General features: G+C 36.2%; 1 protein-coding gene across 6 annotated transcripts; it reads left to right on the top strand.

Moving 5' to 3' along the window:
- Positions 1-310: 310 nt before the first annotated feature.
- Positions 311-20,109, top strand: LOC140809071 (histone-lysine N-methyltransferase EZA1). 6 transcript variants are annotated; one of them, XM_073166546.1, is made up of 17 exons: positions 311-445; positions 947-1,033; positions 1,500-1,798; positions 2,568-2,729; positions 7,864-7,948; positions 8,147-8,302; positions 8,439-8,486; positions 8,568-8,639; positions 8,803-8,969; positions 16,384-16,537; positions 17,303-17,523; positions 18,330-18,461; positions 18,977-19,064; positions 19,146-19,193; positions 19,270-19,398; positions 19,543-19,620; positions 19,692-20,109. In XM_073166546.1, the coding sequence occupies exons 1-17, from the start codon at positions 443-445 to the stop codon at positions 19,881-19,883; spliced, it is 2,121 nt and encodes a 706-aa protein (XP_073022647.1). In that variant the 5' UTR covers positions 311-442; the 3' UTR covers positions 19,884-20,109. The 6 variants fall into 6 exon arrangements, with proteins under 6 accessions (XP_073022647.1, XP_073022645.1, XP_073022644.1 ...); XM_073166544.1 differs by having other exon boundaries at positions 947-1,048; positions 19,692-20,108; XM_073166543.1 differs by having other exon boundaries at positions 428-475.
- Positions 20,110-22,220: the final 2,111 nt, after the last annotated feature.

Raw genomic sequence — 22,220 nt, 5'->3', positions numbered from 1 at the left:
TGCAAATTTGTACTTTGAAATCGGAACAGAACCAATTTTTAACCCATTCCTGACCTTCCGACGCCGAAATCAGTCTGAACCGGGCTGGACCAAACCCATGGATCGATTAAACATGCCTAATGTTTAAGCAGGGTATAGATAAAATAAATAAATAGATATCATTTATTAAACAATAATGATTTCTATGTTACAACAAGTCCGTCAGATTTTCTCCACACATTATAAAAATATAAATATATTTTTTTAAAGAGATAAAAATATATTTTAGATGTAAATAATAATAAAGACAAAAAAATTAACTATTATTTACAAGAACTTAGAGCACACCACACGATACCTCAGTAGAATCAGTACACAGTGATCGTCAGCATCCCCCTCCCCCTCCACCTCCCCTTCATCTTTTTCTTGTTCCCACTCACAAGTCTTGACACCAATAAACATCATGGTATCCAACGCGTTTGCTTCCAAATCAAGAGTTTTTTTCCCTTCCGATCATTTATCTTTCGAATTATTTTTCCTTGTTTGATCTCTATAATTTTTCCTGTTTCGAGATGTTTGATCATCGCTTGGTATAGATTGGTTTTTCATTTTTGGTGTTGATTCTTCGTTGATGATCATGTTTTCATTTTCTCTGGTTATGTATAGCAAAAAAAGGAGGGAAGGCACACTGATATTGGCAAAAACGTTTTTTTTTTTGTGGGGAGTCATTTCCAACAATTTTCGTCCTTAAAGTATGCTATGGAAAATTTCCGATTGCAGGGATCAGATTTTATCATCATGGGTTGAATTTTGTTAATAACCTCTATTGTGCTTAAATAAATATTCAAAATTTTACTTCCTACATGCTAAAATTGGTATCACTCTTCATGTTTTATTTTTGGTCTGGCGAATTTTTTTCAGCAATTGGAGATATGATTGTTTTTACTGTTTGGATTTGATTCAACAGAAATCTTACGAGGAACAGAGCAGTGATGCTATTGCAAAATTGATGAATAAACTGACTCAACTGGAAAAGCAGATTCAGTCTGAAAGGGTTGCTTTTGTTGGTGTAATTTTCATTATTTTAGCCTCGTATCGTATGATATCTGCTGTTTTATTCTAGTCATCTTGAATTTAGTTTAATCTCTGCCAATAGCAAGATTAAGGCATCAAATTCTAAAGACTGGATCTTAATTCTCCGTAAGGCCGAAATCTTTTTCCTTTATTCACCACTATCAATGACTAACTTTGCTTTTTACGTAATGAGAAGTTAGCCTCTTGAAATAGCCAGAAGTTTCAAGCTTAAGTGAATAAACTTGATCAACATGATTGTAAAGCCGAAATCTTTTTCCCGTATTCACAACAACCAATGACTAACTATCATGACGATTAATTAGCTTGAATCCTGATATCTTAAGTGAATAAACTTGATCAACATTTCCACTTTAAATTGCTAATTTTCTTTAACAACGATTTTTCTTAGAGATGAGGTGGTTATTTTATTTTATTTTTTTGCTCAGGAAAAACTAGAGAAAAATAGCAAGAAGGTTCAAGCTTATGTCGCTGATATTAAAACATTGACTGAATCAAGGAATGATCTTACTGTTGTAAGGAGTAATGATTCTGCAAACTTTCTATCTCTGAGAATGGTTAATCCTCTCTGCAAAGTAAGCGGGCTTGCTGAAGGATCTGCAGATAGAGATGCCATTAACAATAGCAGAGAAAATACTAGCAGTGAAGACATTGCATTTTCTGCGACTGCGAAACTTCCACTTGTTGAGAAGTTGCTTCCATATACCACTTGGATTTTCTTAGATAGGTACCATAATCTTATAGACTTCTTCTATGTGGTTTATTTGACCATTTTATTTTCTAGAAGGAGGTAGTACCTAGTTTTTCTGTAGATCTTCATTTTTTTCCTGAAGAAATAAGTACCCGTTAATGTTATGGAAATTGGAATTTTTTCTGGACAGGTGTGAGAATTATATTTATGGCATGAAATGGGTAAGTTTATTATATAACTGTCAAGTGATGCCTGCATCAAATCATACGAGGAAGATTTTCTGTTGTCCTTAATTTGTTTATGGGAGCATATTGCAATACCTTGATTTGGATATTGTATCAGTAGCTGTGACATGGAGCTAGTGGTTTTAGTTGACGTTAGTCCAAAATCGTGAACCACAAAGAAAGTGGTTTAGACCACTTGCATTTGATAAATGATGGTATTAGTTAACCGTGTATTTTTATCCCCATAAAGCATATAATATTGGTTTTTCCTATACTTTTCTATAAGAGCATTTAAGGATATAATGCTATTGACAGGACTTGTGCAATCTTGTTTGATAATTTGAAGGTTTTAGGCCAAATGGCTGTTTATATGCGAGATTACAAGAACATCGTTCATGTGTTGAATTTGAATTCATCGTATACTTTTGCTTTTGGGGCAATAGATTTAATTGTTGTGTATGTTCACTTTTTTGTTTTTGTGATTAAAATTTGCTAACCTATGTGCATTTTGCGGTGGTCTTACATGAAGTAAAGTTTATATTTGGTATTCTTTTTGCATGAATACTTTGCATTATCCACAGAAATCAGAGAATGGCTGAAGACCAATCAGTTGTTGGAAGGAGACGAATTTACTACGATCAACATGGTAGTGAGGCATTGATCTGTAGCGATAGCGAAGAAGAGCTCGGAGGATTGGAGGGAGAGAAACATGAATTTTCTGAAGCAGAAGATCGTATTTTGAGGTTAGTTTGTCTACTGTTGATGTACATAATATGCCATGTCCATGTTTATGTACCATATTTCATGTGATTTGACTTTTTGCCACTTGTCAACTACTTTACTAGTCTTCATGAATCACCTTTTATTGAATGAATGGGACTAAGCCCAACCACGGTTCCCAGGAACCACATGTCCACATCCAATAATTGAAACCGGAACCGTGAACTTACAATTCAGTTCCAATTCCTAAAAATAAGGAACCGGAATTGCAGCCGTAACTTATCTTAAATTTTAAGATCTTGTATCATACCTAGCACTTTAAATTATATAATTTAAACTATTTGATCTAAATGAATTAAATTTAACCCATTATTTTTATTTTTATTTTGATAAAAACGAAGTATGATTGTTGAACAACTAATTTCACTTCTCACATATTGTATCATTATTTTTTTTCCTTTAAATTTAAAAGAATAAATGAAGGATCGTGTGCTGGTGCCTTTGAAGGCATTTCAAACACAACATTCTCCAATGAGCTGCAATAGCTCGTGTTCTAAGAATGTTAACACCGATGATTAAATCTAGTTTGGTTAAAAATCAAGCGGAAGAAACTCGATGTAATCCTTCGTGAAGAAGACTGTTAAATTAGAAAAAGTTTTAACTTATGTAAACTGAATAACTGAAAAGCATAGGATCAGTTGTCACATATATCAGTTCAGTTATGGCAAGAACTGAACTGACGGATGCTCTAACTGATCAAGTCAGTTTGAAAACAACAGTTAATAAGTTAAATACACAAGATATGTTTATGGATGTTCGGAGATTTCAACTGCTCCTACGTCACCCCTTCTACTACCTCGGGTAGGATTTACTAGAAGACTTTGATTTATACAAGTACTTGTACAAACCCACCCAGCTTAGGACTTATCCACTGTCTAACTGAACTCCTAGTCTAGACTGAAGGCAGTATCTTTCAGCCAACACTTCTTTAACGTCTATGTGAGATGATAGACTACATACACAAGTTTAATGTCTTTGTGCAAGACTGTATTTGGGTGGTGGTGAGTATGTACGTGTGTGAGAACTGAACAAGGATTCTCACACACTGAGGGAAATAAGCTTCTTAAATTAAGCTGATAACACGTGGAAGTGTCCCTCTGGGCTGATTTGCTTCTTGAAAGCTGATAAGCATTTAGCGTGCCCTCTCTTTCCTTTTTGATTTCTCTTCACTACTCGTGTCTTCACTGATCTTCTATTTATATAGGCGGGAAACTGATCGTACAGTGAGACACAATAATTGTATCCGTTGCATTTTGAATTCGTTCCCTGGACTTTTTGTCTCGACTTTTTGACTGTCCTTCTGAAACGTTTGTCTTTAATGCTCTGATGCAACGTTCATTATTGTCCTTTGACTGGACAATTGCTTTGTACCTTTGTGTATAACTGGAAACCACTGACTGAGTTTGTCTTCATTTACAACTGAAAGATTCTTAACTGACGCTCCAAACTAGTCAGTTGAACTGATCTTCAGTTGGGCTGGTGAAATTAGTTGACTCATCAGTTGAACTGATTTCACTCTCGTTCTGTTGAACTGATCAGCTGGGTTTCTTCATCAGTTGAACACTCCTTCGATTGGTCAGGCTTCTGAGGTTCTCCTGCTGAACCACCTATCAACTGGACGATCAGCTGAACTGCTCATTTGATGTATCAGTTCACCTGATTTGGTTTGTGCGATCAGTTGGGTCTTTAGTTTGCGATGTAAACAACTCGTAACTGATCCTAACTTCTGCACACTAAGGTAAATCATTATTAACACAAAATAACAAGTTTTGTTAACATCAAAATTAAGATTGCGAACTTGAAAAGTTCCAACAATAAATGTTCGTTCAAAGTTGTTCAAACCGTAACCGTTAAAAACCGAATCCGAAACCTTAGAAGCAGGAACCGATCCAAGCGGTTCGTTACCTATTTTACCTTTTGTTGGAACCAAAACCGTTGGTTTTGAAAGCATGGTTAGGCCTATTTGGAACTCAAAAGCTTGAATGGGCTTTATTTCACTGTAAAAAATTATATAAAAATACAATGCCCATTTTAAATAAAATAGCTTGATTTGATCGTAAGAATACAATGTCGAGTTTTAATATAGACATGAGAATCGGGTTGTCGTTTCACCCGGACTAACTAGCAAGCACCAAATAAAATTATGTAACTATATTTAACATATGAAAAAACTGAACAATTTAAATAAAATAAAATATAATTCTCAAATACCAACCAAAGTAATCAGATAGCAAGGAAAGTTCGTCGAGAAAAGATTGTTAAGATTTCAGTTCAGAATGCCAATCCCTACAATTCTCAATTATTATTATTTTTATTGAAATTCCATCTATTTCTGGGATGACGGGTTTTCCATAATATGTAATATTATGTCATCTCTATCTCAATTGTAGTATATAAAATCATTCAAAGGTAGCTACTTTTTGAAAGCATTAAAAACAAGCACGCAATCAGAAAATTCAGGAGTACAATCAAATAAGATCAATAAAATCATACGTCAAACAAATGATGCCCTAATCTGATAAAATAAACTTAGTTCATAAGTATAAATGATGTTTAAAAATGCTTCTCAACAATCCAAACATAATCAATTCAAAATAAAATAAAAACAAAGTTTAGGAAGATGAATAAACTCTCAAAGTCACCTCCGTTGTTGAATCTTTTTCTTCCTCCCTATCTTCTAAGTTACTCCCTTTATGTTCTTCTCCTCAAAAGTATGAGTTTTGATGAAAGTATCTAAAAGAAATTTGATCCTCTTATTTCCTAAAACATGGAGATATCCAAGATTTGTTTGGACATGGTACTTTAATCTTTTATTCATTCAATTAATAATTAGACAAAATTGCAGGGCTGCTTGAGATCTAGTGGAATACACAATTCAAATAAAAGGAACATAGTCGTGCTGTATTGTCCGATTTCGCACTTTGTACTTGATTGTATTTGGTCCTTACTCCTTAGGTTATCTGGTTTATATTTTTCCTCATGTTGTGATGCCATTGGGTGACTCCAAGGAGCCTAAACCATGCAATTGTTTCCTTTTTCCGACATTTCGACTCTATTCCTTGGTTTCAGCTTTACACCAACACAAATCATGATTAGTTAGCTATATGTATCAGTTTAACCATTGAAATTCACCAAAACACTATAAATTGAATCAAGGAAATTATATGAAAATATAAATCTATCAACTGTATAAATCATTGTTCTAAAAGGTGTCACCCTAGGACCCCCTAGGTCGCCCACCGCCCGAATACAAAATTGACGCTTCTGGTCGTTGCCTCATTAATCGGTTGCCTAGCGGATATATATATATATAGATATATATATATATATATATATATATATATTAAAAAAACAGATTTTAAAAAAATAAAATTAAAAGCACATCACCTCGAAATCTAATTTTTATTATCAGAATATTTCAAATACATTAATATCATACCATCATGCTTGCCAATATTTTTTCGAAAAAAAACATGTACCTTGATCTGTACTTCAAAATATCATGGATTTTGAGTTTGAATCCGATACAGATGGAGTGTTGGATAAATATAGAAATGAACTAAAAGAAGAATTAGGGATATAGTAAAAAAAGACCGCCTAGGTGCCATCCGCCGCCGGCCTACCACCTAGCGTTTTTTAGAACACTAGTATAATTAGGTTTTATCTATATAAAGGGCTTTCATGTATTCTGATTTTGATTTTAAAAAAGAAAAAAGAATAGAAACACAAGGAAAAAGACCACTTGTGCTGGACCGGTGGACCAGTAATATAGTGTTTGTGCCTGTAAGTGGGGATCAATAAACGGATAAAAAAGAAAAGGCTATATATAATCGGGAGACTAGACCAAAAACACCGAAATAAATACAAGATAGTCTTAGAGTGGATAGTAATTTGTAACATATTAGATCCCAAACCTATCTAACTTTATAGGAGCAGGGATATCTGCTTGATGAATTTCTCTAGAAAAAAAATTTGACCGGGTTCCTACTTTATTAAGCAGTTAACTAAAGCACTTGTCATGGAACTGAACTGCCTTTCAAATAAAGATGCAAAAAAAAAAATATATATCCTAAATTGGCAAATTAATTCTTTATCTTGAGAACTAGGTGCAACAAGTCCCATTCGCGATCAGTAGCTTGAAGGAGTCTTAAAGAAGTAAGAGAGCCTGTAACCAAATAGGGAATAAAACATTTTCAGCACAAAATTGAAGCCCTTTCCTTATTGCAAAAAGTTATTCCAAAATATTCGATCTCCAATGAAAACCTGTTCAACCAATGAAAACTACACAAACATTTGACACCAACCCAATGTTGTACACATGTTTTTTACCTTTATCTTTTATCACTCTATTTGGGCGTAGTAGTACGGGTCTACTTGTCTTTAACGAACATATCGAAAATTTTCTCTCTTTTTTTTCTATTTGAAGGTCGTGGTGGATCTTTGCACATGAAATCAAAATGGTAACCCTTATTTGTGAAAGCCGATGTATTTATCCTGTTGACTCGGTTTGACCATATTTGGCTGGATAATTGCAATGAGAATTAGTAAATTATTGAATCTGTTTATAGGAAAGTTCTGTGTAATTATAAATGTGAAAGAATTTAAGTCATTTTGCATGTTCATGAGACCCGAAGCCTCATTTTTACTGTTTAGTAATCTTTCCTCCTTGTTGTTTCCTGGTCAAAACCACATAGAATAACTGTTAAAACAAAATTATGCATGTTGTTTATTAGATATAAACCCTATTCATTTCGCTGTTTTTATGAGCTCGACCTTTGGAAAAGCGGTTTCAATTAGTTGGCTTTCAGTGGCCTTTGCTGCATAAAGCCTGACCAACTTATACCTATACACCTTGGACATGAATTTCAGGCATTTATTTGTTGATCTCCTGGTACACAAGTGAGGGCATTTTAAATATTAAACTATTAATTGTAATTTGTACATCATTCCACGAGCTTGGATTTTTGGGACATGTGGTTTCAGCATAGTTTGGATTAACCTTTTGAACTGGTGTGATTCCTTTTTGCTGATTTTTTGCATTCAAAGCCCATTGGCAGTTTCCAGAATTATGTTATATGCTCATTTGTGAATTTATAGGATGGCCTTTCAGGAGTATGGAGTTAGTGCTGACATTCTCAATGTACTGACCCAATTTGTTGGGGGAACTGCAGTGGAAATTGAGGTGATCTATATATTTTATTTTAAAAGTTTTAACAATTAGAAGGGATAAAACTTTCACAAATCATGGTGTTTCGTTTTGATAAATGCGTACATATTTCCTCTGAGAGGTATTCTACTTGTCATTTTTTAATTGTATTTCCTGTATTTTTACAACTGTCTCTCTCTATTGTTTAGATGTATTCACTCCTGGTATATGCAGGAGCGCTGCGGCATGCTCATGGAAAAAGATCAGGTGACTGAGGAACATAATTTGAAAACTATTGGAGAAGTAAAGTCTGAAAATGATGCATTTCTGGTCAAAAGCCTCACAGCTGCCTTAGATTCTTTCGATAATCTATTTTGTCGCCGTTGTCTGGTAGATGACCTGACAGATCTTTTTCTTCTTTTTTTGTTTGTATATATTTTTTCACTTTCATTAATATTTCCCACCTTCACTTTGTTATTGTTACTTTTTTTATTTATTTGTTTTATTACTTTTTTTTCGTTCACAGATATTTGACTGTCTTTTGCATGGCTGTTCACAAAATCTAATTTATCCTGTAAGCAAAAGGTTTTTTGAAAGTACTAAGAATATTTGAGATTTTTCCATTTGTTGATTTCAGAAAATAATTGATTGACAGAGTGAAAAGCAATACTGCCCATTTGATACCGAGGAGGACCGTAAAGTTTGTGGTGATCAGTGTTATCTTGAGGTATGACTTCATTGAGGAGTTTGTAAATAGTAAAGAGACTACATCTTCAGCCATAAATATACAAGAAAACATTTTTTTTTGCACTGCTTCACTACACCATCCGTTACACACATTTTTTCATTCAGATCGCTTGACTTGTTTTCTTGATGCTGCTGGTATTAAGGTTAGGGATGCTATCAAATATAAGGGGAAAGAGGTCACGGAAGTCCCTTTGAAGCATTTATCAGATTCGGTTGGAAAGTCAATAGAAGCTTCAGTGAAACAAAGTGAATGGAGACCTTTTGAGGAAGACTTGTACTTGAAGGGCACACTCATATTTGGAAGAAACAGGTATGGAACTCTATTTGTTTTCAATAGCTATTTCCTGCAGATATTTTAAATTATGTAGCTGCATAAATTGCATGCAATCCTAATTAGAATCCATAATGTTATAACTTCTTAAATTTCAATCTTTTTTCCGGGCCAATAGTAATGGGGAAAGATGGAGAGATTGGAGCATTTCACTTCATTTTCCAACAACAATGTAGTTTAGTATAAGAAAATATATGCTGGAGAAGATAAATCTTATTCCTCTCTCTGAACTGAGGAGTACAATTTATTCAAATCAAATAAGAAGATAACAACCTAATCTAATCTATCCAAAGTTTAAAATATAAAGCAGTAGATGAAAGTTTATCTAATAATTCAAATGCCCATCATTATATAATTTCTGAATTTTCAACACTCTCCCTTGGGTTGAGTTGTATATGTCGATCATGCGCAACTTGGACACAAGTCATCGAACGGTGGTCAGAACTTAGGATGTCTTCAGCTTGTGATTGGCTCTAAACATTGCTGAATTTCATGATTCCATTCTCAATCTTTTCATTCATGAAACAACGATCGGCCTCAACATGTTTGGTTTGATCATGATGAGCTGGATTCTTGGCAATTCTTAATGCAGCTTGATTGTCACATTTTAGTTCTATTGTCTGATGGCCTTTTCAGTCAACAATCCTTGAAGCCATATACTTTCGCAAATCCCATTTCAACTAAGTCATCAATCCTTGAAGCCATATACCTTCACAAATCCCATTAGCCAAGGACCGGAATTCCACTTCTGCCCTACTTTTTGCCGCTACAATTTGCTTCTTGCTACGCCGTGTTACTAGGTTACCCCATACAAATGAGCATTACGCCATTACCCAGACGTGGATCGTCTGGTAGTAGAAGATCATGCCCAGTTATCATTACTATATAACTCTATATTTCTTGTGGTAGTTTTGTAAAAACTTAGTCCCTCTCCAGGGGATCCTTTTAGGTACTTAAATACTCGAAAAACGGCCTCCATGTGTTCCTCTATTGGATTATTCATGAACTGACGTACGATGCTTACAACAAATCCAATGTCACGTCTCATGTGAAAAAGATTTATCAGCTTACCCACTGATCTCTGATATCTTCCTTTGTCGACTGATGGACTATCCTTTTTCCTTCCAATTTTTATATTTGGGTCCGTAAAAGTATTGACAGATTTGTACCCTCGACATCCCTGTTTCCTTCATGTTTCATTCAAGAGGTCCAAAACATATTTTCTTTGTGAAGGACTACAGATGCAAATGTTTCTTGATAATCGATCCCACATGTTTGGTTATGCCCTTTTGATACTAGCCGTCCTTTAAATCGTTCAATGCTTCTATCAGCCTTATGCTTGACTGTTCAAATCTTGCAACCAACAGCTTGTTTTCCAGGTGGAAGTTCAATGTTCGGCCAAGTATTGTTCTTTTCGAGAGCATGTATTTCATCAAAGATAGCAGTCCTCCAGTTTGGATTTTGGAGGACATCGGTGATGCTCGATGGAACATGTACCTGATCTAAAATCATAACAAAGGCTTGATGTGCAGGAGATAAAAGATCGTGTGAGATAAAGTTACTTATAGGGTGTTGGGTGCATGATCTAACTCATTTCCTCAATGCAATGGGCCATTCATCAAGTTCATCAATCTTAGGTGAGTCAGAACTCATCGTACCTGGATTGTTTTTCAGATAATCTGGAGGCGAAGAAGTACTGTTGGTTGGCTGATTGTGTGCGTGTTCATGATAATTCTCAAGTTGAAGTGGCCTTCTGAGAGAATAAACATGGTCATAAGGAATAGGATATTCAGGATGAGGCTGGGGGAGTGTAGGATGTGTCTGTGAGTTATATAGTATGTTGGTGGGAGTTTGTTACATACATGGTGCATCTGGGGTGATGAGCTCCAAATTCTGAGGCTCATTCATGACAAGCTCATCCTGAACCAAGGAAGGTGGAAAGAAAGATTCAGCTTCATTGAAAGTGACATCCATGGAAGTGTAGAATTTCCTGGTGACTGTAGAATAATGCTTGTAGCATTTCTGATTAGGAGAGTACCCAAGGAAGATACATTTGAGAGAGCGAGGATCAAATTTGCCCCGAAGTTGGGAATTAATGTGTACAAAGACTAGGCAATCAAATATTCACATGTGAAAGTCGTAGAGAAGGTGGGAGTTGAGGTAAAACTCGAGGAGGGTTTGTGTTGATGTTCGCAAGTTAAGGACCCGAGAAGACATCCAATTGATTGATGAGGTGAGTGGCTGTTGGGACGACGTCACCCCAGAAATGATGAGGGGCATTACGGGTGAATAACAAGGAACATGCAACATCTAGGAGATGACGGTTTTTTTCGTTTGGCTACACCATTTTGTTGGGGGTGTCAACGGATGAGCTTTGATGAACAATTCCACGAGCGATTAGCTAATCACCCAATCCAGAATTAAAGAAATCACGGGCTCGTTCAGTGCGTAGGATTTGAATTTGGTTGAGAATTGTGTTTAGATTGTGTCGTGGAAGGTTTTAAAAATTGTGGAAGTTTCCCTTTTTTCTTCATGAGAAACACCTAAGATAGACAAGTATGATTATCAACAATTAATAAGAACCAACGTGTAACCGTTATGTTTTTCACATGTGAAGGGCCCCAAATATCGCTATGAATAAGGGCAAAGGGTTTGGATGGTGTACATGATTGTGGTTTGAATGCATTGCAAGTATGTAAAAGACAGTTGACAAACATCACAATGACAAAAATGCAAACTCTTATCACTGATCAAAATTGGAACTAATTTTTGAAGAGACAAAATTTGGATGTCGTAGGCAATAGTACCACAACAAATGTCATTATTCTTATTTGATTGGAAAACAGAAATTGAGGGGCTATAGGTAATTGAAGGGTCATTCTTCGAGAAGCGCTTCAACTAAATAATGTACAGGCCCGCACAAAATTCAGCACTGACAATGGTCTTCCTCGATGCCACGTCCTGAAAAACACAAGAGTCAGTCGAAAAAATAGTAGGAAAATTTAGATCATTATTCAACTTACTGACTAATAACAAATTGCAATGATGTTCGGGAACAAACAAAACATTTTTTCAGCATAAATCTTCTGATAACTATGTGGAACCCTACCAAGCACCCTTGTGCAGGACCCATCTGCCACTCGAACTGATTTTTAAAAGAAAATGGGTTGTATGAGTGGAAAAATTGTAACTTTCCAATCATATGATATGAAGCACCAGAATTGATGATCCAGAATGGATGGCAGCAGTGGCTGTACCAATAATAGAAGACGTCGAAGGAGAAGGTTGTTACCCAAATAGCATGTGAAGGATGTCAATTTGCTCCTTGGTAAAAGGCAACAAGTCAGAGGAAGGCTGATCGGAGATAGCAGTATTCATGTGATGCTCTCGCGAGGGTTTCGAGTCCTCAGGCTTACCATAGATCATCCAACAAGTGTCGAGATTGTGGTTTGGCTTCTTGCATTTTCGCACCAAAGACGTCCTGGAATTGACTTGCCTTTACTGGGGTTGGAAGGCTGTCCATTCCAGAGACCCCGAGGAGCAGAATAATCATCGGAATTGGAAGGGAGTTAACAATGAATTGCAAGGGCAGAACTGTTAAACGAGGCAGAGGTGTTCGGCGAGGAGCCCAACATTACTTTGCGCCTGCTTTCCTCCTGACGTACAGCCCGCAGGCTAGGCAAGGGTTTGGTGCTAAGGACTCGACCAAAGACATTATCGAGACTGTTGTTGAGGGCCATAAAAAATTTGAACGTGTGGTTCCTTTCAATGATGGATACGTAGATTTCTCTCCAATGGTGCACTTCCAGTCATGTGCCTCGGTCATATCAATAAACTGCTTATGGCAGGTGAGAGAAAGAAAATAGGCAGTGACCGTGGACTCTTCCTGGCAGAGATCGTGAATAGTAGATTCCGTCGCAAAGAGCTCTATCGTGTTGTCCCTACATGAGTACGTTTCACAAGCGACGCCCATATATCTTTGGTAGTGGATCAGAGATGAAAATTTTCTCCAATCTCAGACGTCATGGAATTTATCAACTATGACATGATCAAATTGTTCGCAGCCTTCCATGTTTTGACCTTGGCATCATTGGAATCAGGCGGGTCGCCGATCCCGCAAGGATGTCTTCCTTGCCTCGGCCGCGATGGACATCATTACAGATTGCGACCAAGAGAGGAAATTATGGCCATTAAGTTTATGGCACGTGATGGAGATTGTAGACTTCGCCCAAGCTCGGGGTCGTCATCACCGGAGTGGAGGTGTTGTCAGAAGAGAAGGCCATACCACACTTAGTCATTGGCCGAACCCGACTTTTGATACCATGTAGTTTGATATAATAATATATATGCTGAAAGAGAAGAAATCTTATTCCTTTCTCTGAACCTGAGGAGTACAATTTATACAAATCAACAGATGAAAGCAACTTGATCTAATCTATTCAAAGTTTAAAATATAAAACAGTAGATCAAAGTTTATCTTATAATTCAAATGCCCGTCATTATCCGATTTGTGGATATTAAACAAACAATGATTCCAAATTATAAATATTAGCTTTAAATTCTGAGACTAGTTCTGAAACGTCTGCTCATTTAAAATTCTACTGAAATATTTTTTTTTAAAAGGGTATGACCGAAAATACACACACACATCAACATTTAAATAAGTTCAACATGCGTTTTAAAAGGTCATCCAACCTCTGAATAAAAATAACTGTAGTTAATTAAATCTTAAAATAAAATCAATCTTCTAGTCTACTGATTTAAAAGAGAAACTCGAACAGATAACATAAATCCGATGAATCAACAACGTATGACAAGATTCAAAAACATTTAACCATATTGCTTAAACCCATGTCTCATAAACATATTATGCGAAAAATCGCAAGGTCTTCGGGTTATCATGTGCACTAGTCAGCTCCGCCTACTCAGTCTTCAGCGTCTCCAGTTTCCACATCAACTTGCTCACCTGCATCATTCACACCTAGTGAGTCTAAAGACTCAACACACCCGAACCATTATAGCAAGTACATATACATAGCAGACAACCGTGAAAAGTACCGTAATAAAAATATATTGCATGATCTTTAAAGCGTAACGTAAACGTAATAAAGTATACGTGTCAAAGCATGTCTCAATATATCATCATATACGTGTTCATTTTCTTTAATTGAATTTCGTTCATTATTTGTGACTTTCGTATCATCGTGTCAGGCGATAGATCCATCTACGTGTAACCGTGGTACCCGGCGGCGGGGACATCAGCGACAGCATTACCCGTCTACTGAGCCTTGTCCTTACATGTCATCGTGTCATCGTATTAGCCACAACCAACTCTCATCCTTCAAAACATGTCATCATATTTATCACTTAATAAAACCATGCATATACGTAAATTTTTCTTAAAATCAAGCATGCAACGTATTTTTCATAATTACATAAAAAGTCATATTCATGATAACATAAACATTTAAAACATGTCAAATCGTGTGTAGGGCACTGTCAGATCTAAAAACTCAACTCAGACGCAAAATGACCATTTTACCCCTGAACTTCAAAACTTCGACCCGGAGCCAACCAAACTCCTTAAAACACCTCAAAACATATTTATAAGCATTTCCTAGAGGTAACCTCGAGCCCATTCCGTAACTTATACAATCCATTTTAAACTTGTACCGGGGTCCCGGTTTTAACCCGAATCAACCCGAAACTTAATCATATTTTTCCCAACTTAAACCATGACTTAAACCTACATGACCAGCCCTTAAACCACTTATTTCCGACCACCTAGGACCCCTGGAAAAGACTCTACAACTGCTGGAAAATTCTTGCACCCTAGAGGACCGAACCCTACTCACACTAACAAGCTAAATGCTCAACCCTGTACCTGACCGGCTTGGACCAGCCTTGGAGCAGACCCCCCTAGGACCTGACTAGACACTTCTAGACCGACCTAGCCCTAGGAAACAGTCCCATGCATGTGAATCCCTCGGTTCCTCAAGGAGCACGATCTAGCCTTAACTCGTCCTAACATGCCGTCAAGTTTCGATCTGCGCTTAGCCTCCCTACCAGACGACCAAGGACCATCCCCAGCCCTGACATGGAACTCTCATGACCCAAACCAGCGCCTGGAACAAGACACACACGGCTGCTCTCCTCCCCTCTACTCGATCTAGCCGATATGTGCAACATGTGACCCAAATGATCGGTCCCTTCCTCTAGCCCTGGCCCGAACTGAATCCTCCACTTGACACAATGAAAACCTGCTGTAAATGAGTCCCCACACGACGGTCCAGGCAGCCCCTTACCAGCAATACACAAAAGCGTGAGTTACATGCAAGGAAAACGCATATTTCATGTCAAAAACCGTATAAAACTTTACACAACGTGCTAGATCGATGGTTCCTCATGCAAAAACATATAAACCAGCATATATTGATATGAATGATGAGAAAAACGAGGTATAGGGCGTGCCTGTGCGTTTATACGCTCGAAAACCTGAAGACATTTGCGTAGAACGTGCACCGGAGAGGTGGAGAAAAATTTCTTTGAAAAAAGCTTGAGAAACCTAAGGAAGAAGCTGCTGGATTTTCGAAACTTGCTACTGGAAAATGGAGAGGAGGGGCGGCCAACATTAGGGTAGGAGATTAGGGTTTTTGGATGGTGGGTTTAATTTAATAATTAGTGTATAATGGGCCCTTACTTAACATTAAAGGGGTTAAAAGGATTTTAGGCCCATTAAGCAATAAAATAATCTCATCAAGCCCAATAATACTACCGAAAAATATTTCATTTAGGTACGGTTTTGAAAATATTGCCCGAGCCCTCAAAATATCATCCGAATAGTTAAAATTTGCATATCGGTTAAAAATATGACCCGACGAGTAAAAATACCCAACCAAGACTTATTTTCAAAAATTATACTTAAATACACCATATATTAAATAATTAAAATTAATTGTTTAATAAAAATATTTTTCCCAACTATCCCCGGTCTCCGTTGCTCGTTCGAGCGCGAAATGCAACTTAAAAACCCTTATACATGAAACTTTAATAAACCATGAATTTAAACACAAACTCATTAAAGAAACATGCATTTAATGCATTAAAACAATTTAATAAAATACATAAGAAATTTGACAACTTGCATGCATGCTGTTCACGCGGACCTTCAAATTTTTGGGATGTTACAAGTTCACACTGTGGTGATAAAGGCACGGTCATTTGAATAGAAGCAATAGTAATTGGTAGGCCCGAACTATAACATTGTCCATAAGACTCTTGCACGATTATAACATTCTTTCTTTTGGTTTTTCCTTAAGTTCTGGAAATTTTCCGATGACAACCATTGTGCAAACTCTACCTTTTTAAGCTAATTGTGACGTCCGTTTTACAGTTGCCTTATAGCCAGGAATTTGCTCCCTGGGCTGAAAACTTGCAAAGAAGTATCCACTTATATGTACGGTGATGGAGTGGTTGTACCACGTGGATCTTCATCTGTGATGAACCACTATTCTAAAGATGTAGGCAAAGCGCACACGGATAATTCGGTTTGTACTAGCTTATCCCCTGACCGAACAGTTATATGATTCAACTTTTTGCATTTATAAAAAAGTTAAAATTAAACTGAACCAAAATATATCTATTAGCATACCAGATGCCATAGGAATTAATTTTCTCGCAAAAACTGAACCAAAATAATCATTTATTAGGAGTTTACTGGATGCCACTGGTATTACTTGTCTTGCATAAATTATTCCTTCAGTCATGAGTTTTCCACCACTATCTTTGTATGTTTTCCAATTACGGAGCCTTGCTGAATATTTAAACCATTTGAGGATTGTGTTTCATGGTACAATCTAGTCAAAATTCTGCTTCGTAGATCACTTATTAGATAAATTCTCAGACGGAAGTAATTCTCTTAAATTGATATTATGGTGTATGCTTTCGGCTGAATGTCCCTCAATTTGTTCACAAGAACCACCCTTAGGTATTTAGTCCTATAAGAATTATGTTTCATGGAATACAAAGTTCAATGTGAAATTATTCTGCGATCCATCTGATAAGTAGTTGTGACTATTTTTGAATTTACCTATATCTAAACCTTCATTCAATCATTGAGGTATTTTTATTTTCAGTGTGATACAGCCAATTAGGATTTCTTGTCTTAACATCTATCATTAGTCTGAAACCTTTCTTTTCAGACAAAAAGAAATTCCACCTAGTGTTCTTTTTCCATTTGTATTCTGCAAATGTGTGAGTGGATGGTTCAAAATTTCAGACGCAATTACCACATTTTACCAACTTTTTACCAGGAGCCAGAGTTTCCTGTCAAAACAAGAATATGTCGTAAAAGAGGCAGAGCCCGCAAAGTTAAATCCTCTTGGAAGTCTGCTGGCCATCCATCGCTGTGGAGAAGGATAGCAGAAGGGAAAGATGAGCCTTATAAGCAATTTGTTCCATGCGGATGCCAATCCTTGTGTGGAAAGCAGTGCCCTTGTTTACAAATCGGAACTTGCTGTGAAAAATACTGTGGGTGTGTCAAGTTCTTCTTTTGTTCATACGTCTATCTTTGGAATACTTAGTTCATACATGAAGATCAGAAACAATTTCAGGAAACAGAAAAATAAATCGTAAAGCAGTTTTCTGTAGATTTGATTGCATGTAGTTTGAGCTCGATGCATAGAATGAAGTCGAATTTTACAAAACTGGAGAATGTCTGGACCAATAGTTTGGCTAGTTCCTAGGATATTGAACATTGTTTTCCAGTCAATTCATCTTTAGTTCTCTCTTTGAAATTAATACCTTCGTACAAGAGCAAGAGTTACTGTCAGCATCTAGAAGAAAAGGAGTTCTGTGTTAGGAGAATTCATTTCTTACTTCAAAATAAGTATAAAACTAGAAAGTTACGATATTTCAACAAAAATATCATCAAGATATAATTTTTCCTCGAGTAAAGAAGTGCATAAATTACTTGGTTCTTTTCATTGCTGCTAAAAATTGCACGCATGCTAGTCATGGTGCTTTATATAGTTCCTTGTGATTTCATTAATCTTTGAAGTTGACACCACTTTAGTTCAAAATTCTTTTAGCCATGGATAAATCTGTATATTTTGAAGTTATTACTCCATTAATTTGACAACATGATGTAGAGCAATGCATTTTAAAGGATATGCAGTTTTAAAGCTAGAAGAATAAGCATGTTCTCCTCCATTCATGTATTCACTCTGGCTATCTGTGAATTTTTTTTAAATGTTAATTAGCTTAAAACCAATCTAGCGACACATTTATCCACTCTATTTTGACAAGGTTAAAGAATAATGTTTATCCTTTTATTCTCAGGTGCTCAAAAGGGTGTAAAAATAGATTTAGAGGATGTCATTGTGCTAAAAGTCAATGCAAAAGCCGGCAATGTCCTTGTTTTGCAGCTGGACGCGAATGTGACCCCGATGTTTGCCGAAATTGCTGGGTTAGGTATTTTATCTTTTTGTTCACTCGCTTTTTTATTGCGTTGACAGATATTTTTTGGTGTATAGGCTTAGTGCCGAACTTAAATTCAAGGAGAAGAAAGATGAGGCCAAGAGATCATTTTTAAATTTTTGGAAAGTTCTTGATGTTGATATCTCCTCTGTTTCTTGACTTGTCACCAGAGTTTCCGCCTGTTTAGGTTTCATATCAAATGCATTGCCCAGCCTTGAAAATTTTCCTGTTCTTTTATGAAAATCCTTTACTTCCATAACCACCTTGGAATGGATTGTTTGCAAACTTTTCTCTTCATGATGGGTTGATCTTTGAAGTCCTTATGGACAGCCAAAGATCTCCATTAGATATTAGCTCAAAAAATTTCAGTGTCCTATTATTCCACACCCCCAGCCCCCACATACCTCCGGAGAAAATAACATAAAGAAAAAATGCGTGCGCACGCACTAATTTGGCATTTTATTACGCTCAACATTGATTATGTTGAAAGTAATTTCAACATTGTGCAGCTGTGGTGATGGTTCATTAGGTGAGCCGCCAAAACAAGGAGATGGTCAGTGTGGAAACATGAGACTCTTTCTGAGGCAGCAGCAAAGGGTAACAGATTTCTAGTTCACTGTATTTCTTCACTAATTCCAAAATTCAGTAGCCTCGTTCACTTCTTTTTCCCCGTCACAGATCCTACTGGCTAAGTCAGATGTTGCTGGATGGGGAGCATTTTTAAAGGTAAGAGGGAGATTTTTTTCCTGCCAAGATTTTTCTTATGTCAAATTGTTATGCTAACGCTGGAAAATAATTCCAGAACTCTGTCAATAAAAATGATTACCTTGGAGAATATACTGGTGAGTTGATCTCCCATCGAGAAGCAGATAAGCGGGGAAAAATATATGATCGTGCAAATTCCTCTTTCCTTTTTGACTTGAATGATCAGGCAAGTAAAATCTCCGGTTTTAGACTAAAAACCATTCCTTAAAATTTTATTGCAATTGACGTAGTGAATGAGCCACTGCAATTGCCATATATTGACTGTTATCCTCAAACGATGCAAAAGGTATGAATTGTTCTCGTGTTTCAGTATGTTCTTGATGCTTACCGCAAAGGAGATAAGTTGAAATTTGCTAACCATTCATCAACTCCCAACTGTTATGCCAAGGTAGTGACTATGTTTCTTTTTTTTAATCGCTCTACTGCTTTCAATGAGCTGATACATTATGGTCTCAACAGGTAATGTTGGTGGCTGGTGATCACCGTGTCGGCATTTTTGCCAACGAGCGTATTGAAGCTGGTGAAGAGCTCTTTTATGATTATCGTTATGGTCCGGATCAAGCACCTGCATGGGCTCGGAAGCCCGAGGGTTCAAAGAGAGATGGTTCACCTGTAACTCAGGGTCGACCAAAGAAGCACCAATCTGGTTGAGGTCCAGTTATCTTTACTACATATGATACCCAGAACCACTGTACTTTTTTCACCTGTTATATATTAGACCGTATAGTGAATTATTGAGATTAAGTTTGAGTCACGGGATAATATGTCATGACTTGTTCCTTTGAAGTACTCATATATGTATTTAGCCATAATGCCAAGAAACTGAGCTGACAATTTGATACAATGAAATAAAAATCTCATTGGAAGCATTTTCCAAAAAATAATATTTTTTTTGTGGTGAGAGATAGGTGAACAAATGCAGGTGTGAACTTGTTCGTTAATGTGGTAGCAAATCAAATTAGCATCAGCAGGCAAAACAGAATGAAAGAACGTAGATTTCTAATTTACTAAACTATCTTGTGTTCTAAATGATAGTATAATAACTCATTCCAGCTATATGAGACACGAGGAAGGCACCAATGGCTGCAATGTTGGATGCAATTTGAAGATTTTTTTCCGTAAATGGATGGGTGACCATCTGGTATAAACTCTGATAAACCTGTTATCTCTACTATCTCTATTATTTTATTAAAGATCTCCCACTCATAAAAACTACTCGTGCGGACACCAATTTTTTATTGATACTTTTGCCTTTTTGCTTCACCTCAGAAATATTTCTCTTTCAAAATCACTCCACATTTCCAACAAACCGTTCCACACATCTACTCATGCACGATTCTCTCAGATATTGTTGGCTTACCTTCACAAATCTTCTCTCTCGAAATCAATTCATACCTGAAAAATCCACGATCGATTTGTTGGTTCCGACCACCATTCTTCCTGCGAACAGTTGGATCTTTTTCTTGCTTTTCTAAAACCACCATCACTATAATTTTCTGAGTTCTCAGCAGAATATTCCTTTTCATCTTCCTCAATAGAAGTTCTGCCTATCTTTCCTTGGTGGACGTCGAAGTTTGGCCGCTCTTTGTTGAATACCACAACTTTACATCACTGACGTTCACGTATCAAGAGAAAACACAATTTAACACATTCAATACCGTTGGTTTCTCCTATTCTTTGCCCTCTTTGTATATATGCGCTTTAATCTCCATAGAATTTCAATTTTGGTTCGCTCCTCAGGAAAATAGACGGAGGGAATATAGCGAGAGAGATCTGTACAAGTGAGAGGTAGGTTAATCTCTCCCTTCTTCTCTTTGTTACCGTCGAATTCCTTTGATTTTATATATTTATGTTTCGTATATTTTCGGTGAATTCCCTATGTGTGTGTTTTTTTAAAATTTTGCCCACGCTTACACTGTGAATTCCATAGGTTAATCTCTCCATTTTGCATTTTTTTCGATGTTCAATGTTAATGTTGTCGTGATTTGATTATTTCTATCTAATTTTATTTTATGTTTGTACAATTAGTGTGAAAATGGTGCACAATTTTCTTTATCGTGTTCTTCTCAAGTTTCTATGAAATTTTTTAATGGTTTTTAATGTGTTTAATTTATATATATGTGAATGTGAATGTCCTGATTTTTGTCTTCAGATGCTACCAAAATCTTGATTAATTGTTGGTGTTTGATATGGGTCTCTCTTTGTTCTAAATGGGATGTCTGTGTTTGCTTATGTTTATATATTCTTTCAATTTTTATTCTCTGAAAATTGAGCGTACAATTGGAGATTGTTGTTTTGTATTCTATGTTTCCCTACGAGCAGGCTAAGATACCTGGTTTTGTAATGCAAGGGAATCCCTTAACTACGTTAGAGTTCATGATTTCTATGTAATATTCTATTTAATATGCCTGCCTTCAGTTTTATTTTTACAAAATAACATTTACATTGTTGAATTCTTCATCATTTTCAATTTAAAATTTTAATAAAAATAACAACTTTTTCGATCTTCTTTTCTAGATCCATCATATTTAATAATTTTGTTTTACATTTTATATTATTTTTATCAAATTTTTACTTAATCATATTTCTATTTAACATATCGAAACATATTTTTAAGTTTCCATGACTTAATGTTTCGTATTTCCACAAGATTAAAATTTTTTCATGATAAATAAATTTGTATTTCAGCAAGAACTAGATATCAAGAATGGTATTATTAAAAATTATTTGTTGGCATGGTGATATTATTTAATTTATTTTTTGCTCTTGATTTATATCGCGTACATACAATGTATGTGTCTTGACATCTACATCTTATGTGTTAGTGATTTTGGGTATTCCCGATTGAAAACAAAACATTCAAACCAATTATTTCCCCTGATACATTAAACACGTGCAACTTGATCGAGTGTATTGTGCACACTCATTTCTCAGTCATTATCTTTCGTCCTTTTTTTTTTTTTTGATCTACTGGGTGGGGATACCAAT

This window comes from Primulina eburnea, chromosome 13 (assembly GCF_022965805.1).
Source record: "Primulina eburnea isolate SZY01 chromosome 13, ASM2296580v1, whole genome shotgun sequence".
In the NCBI taxonomy this organism is placed as follows: Eukaryota; Viridiplantae; Streptophyta; class Magnoliopsida; order Lamiales; family Gesneriaceae; genus Primulina; species Primulina eburnea.
This window is presented reverse-complemented; position numbering and strand designations above follow the sequence as displayed.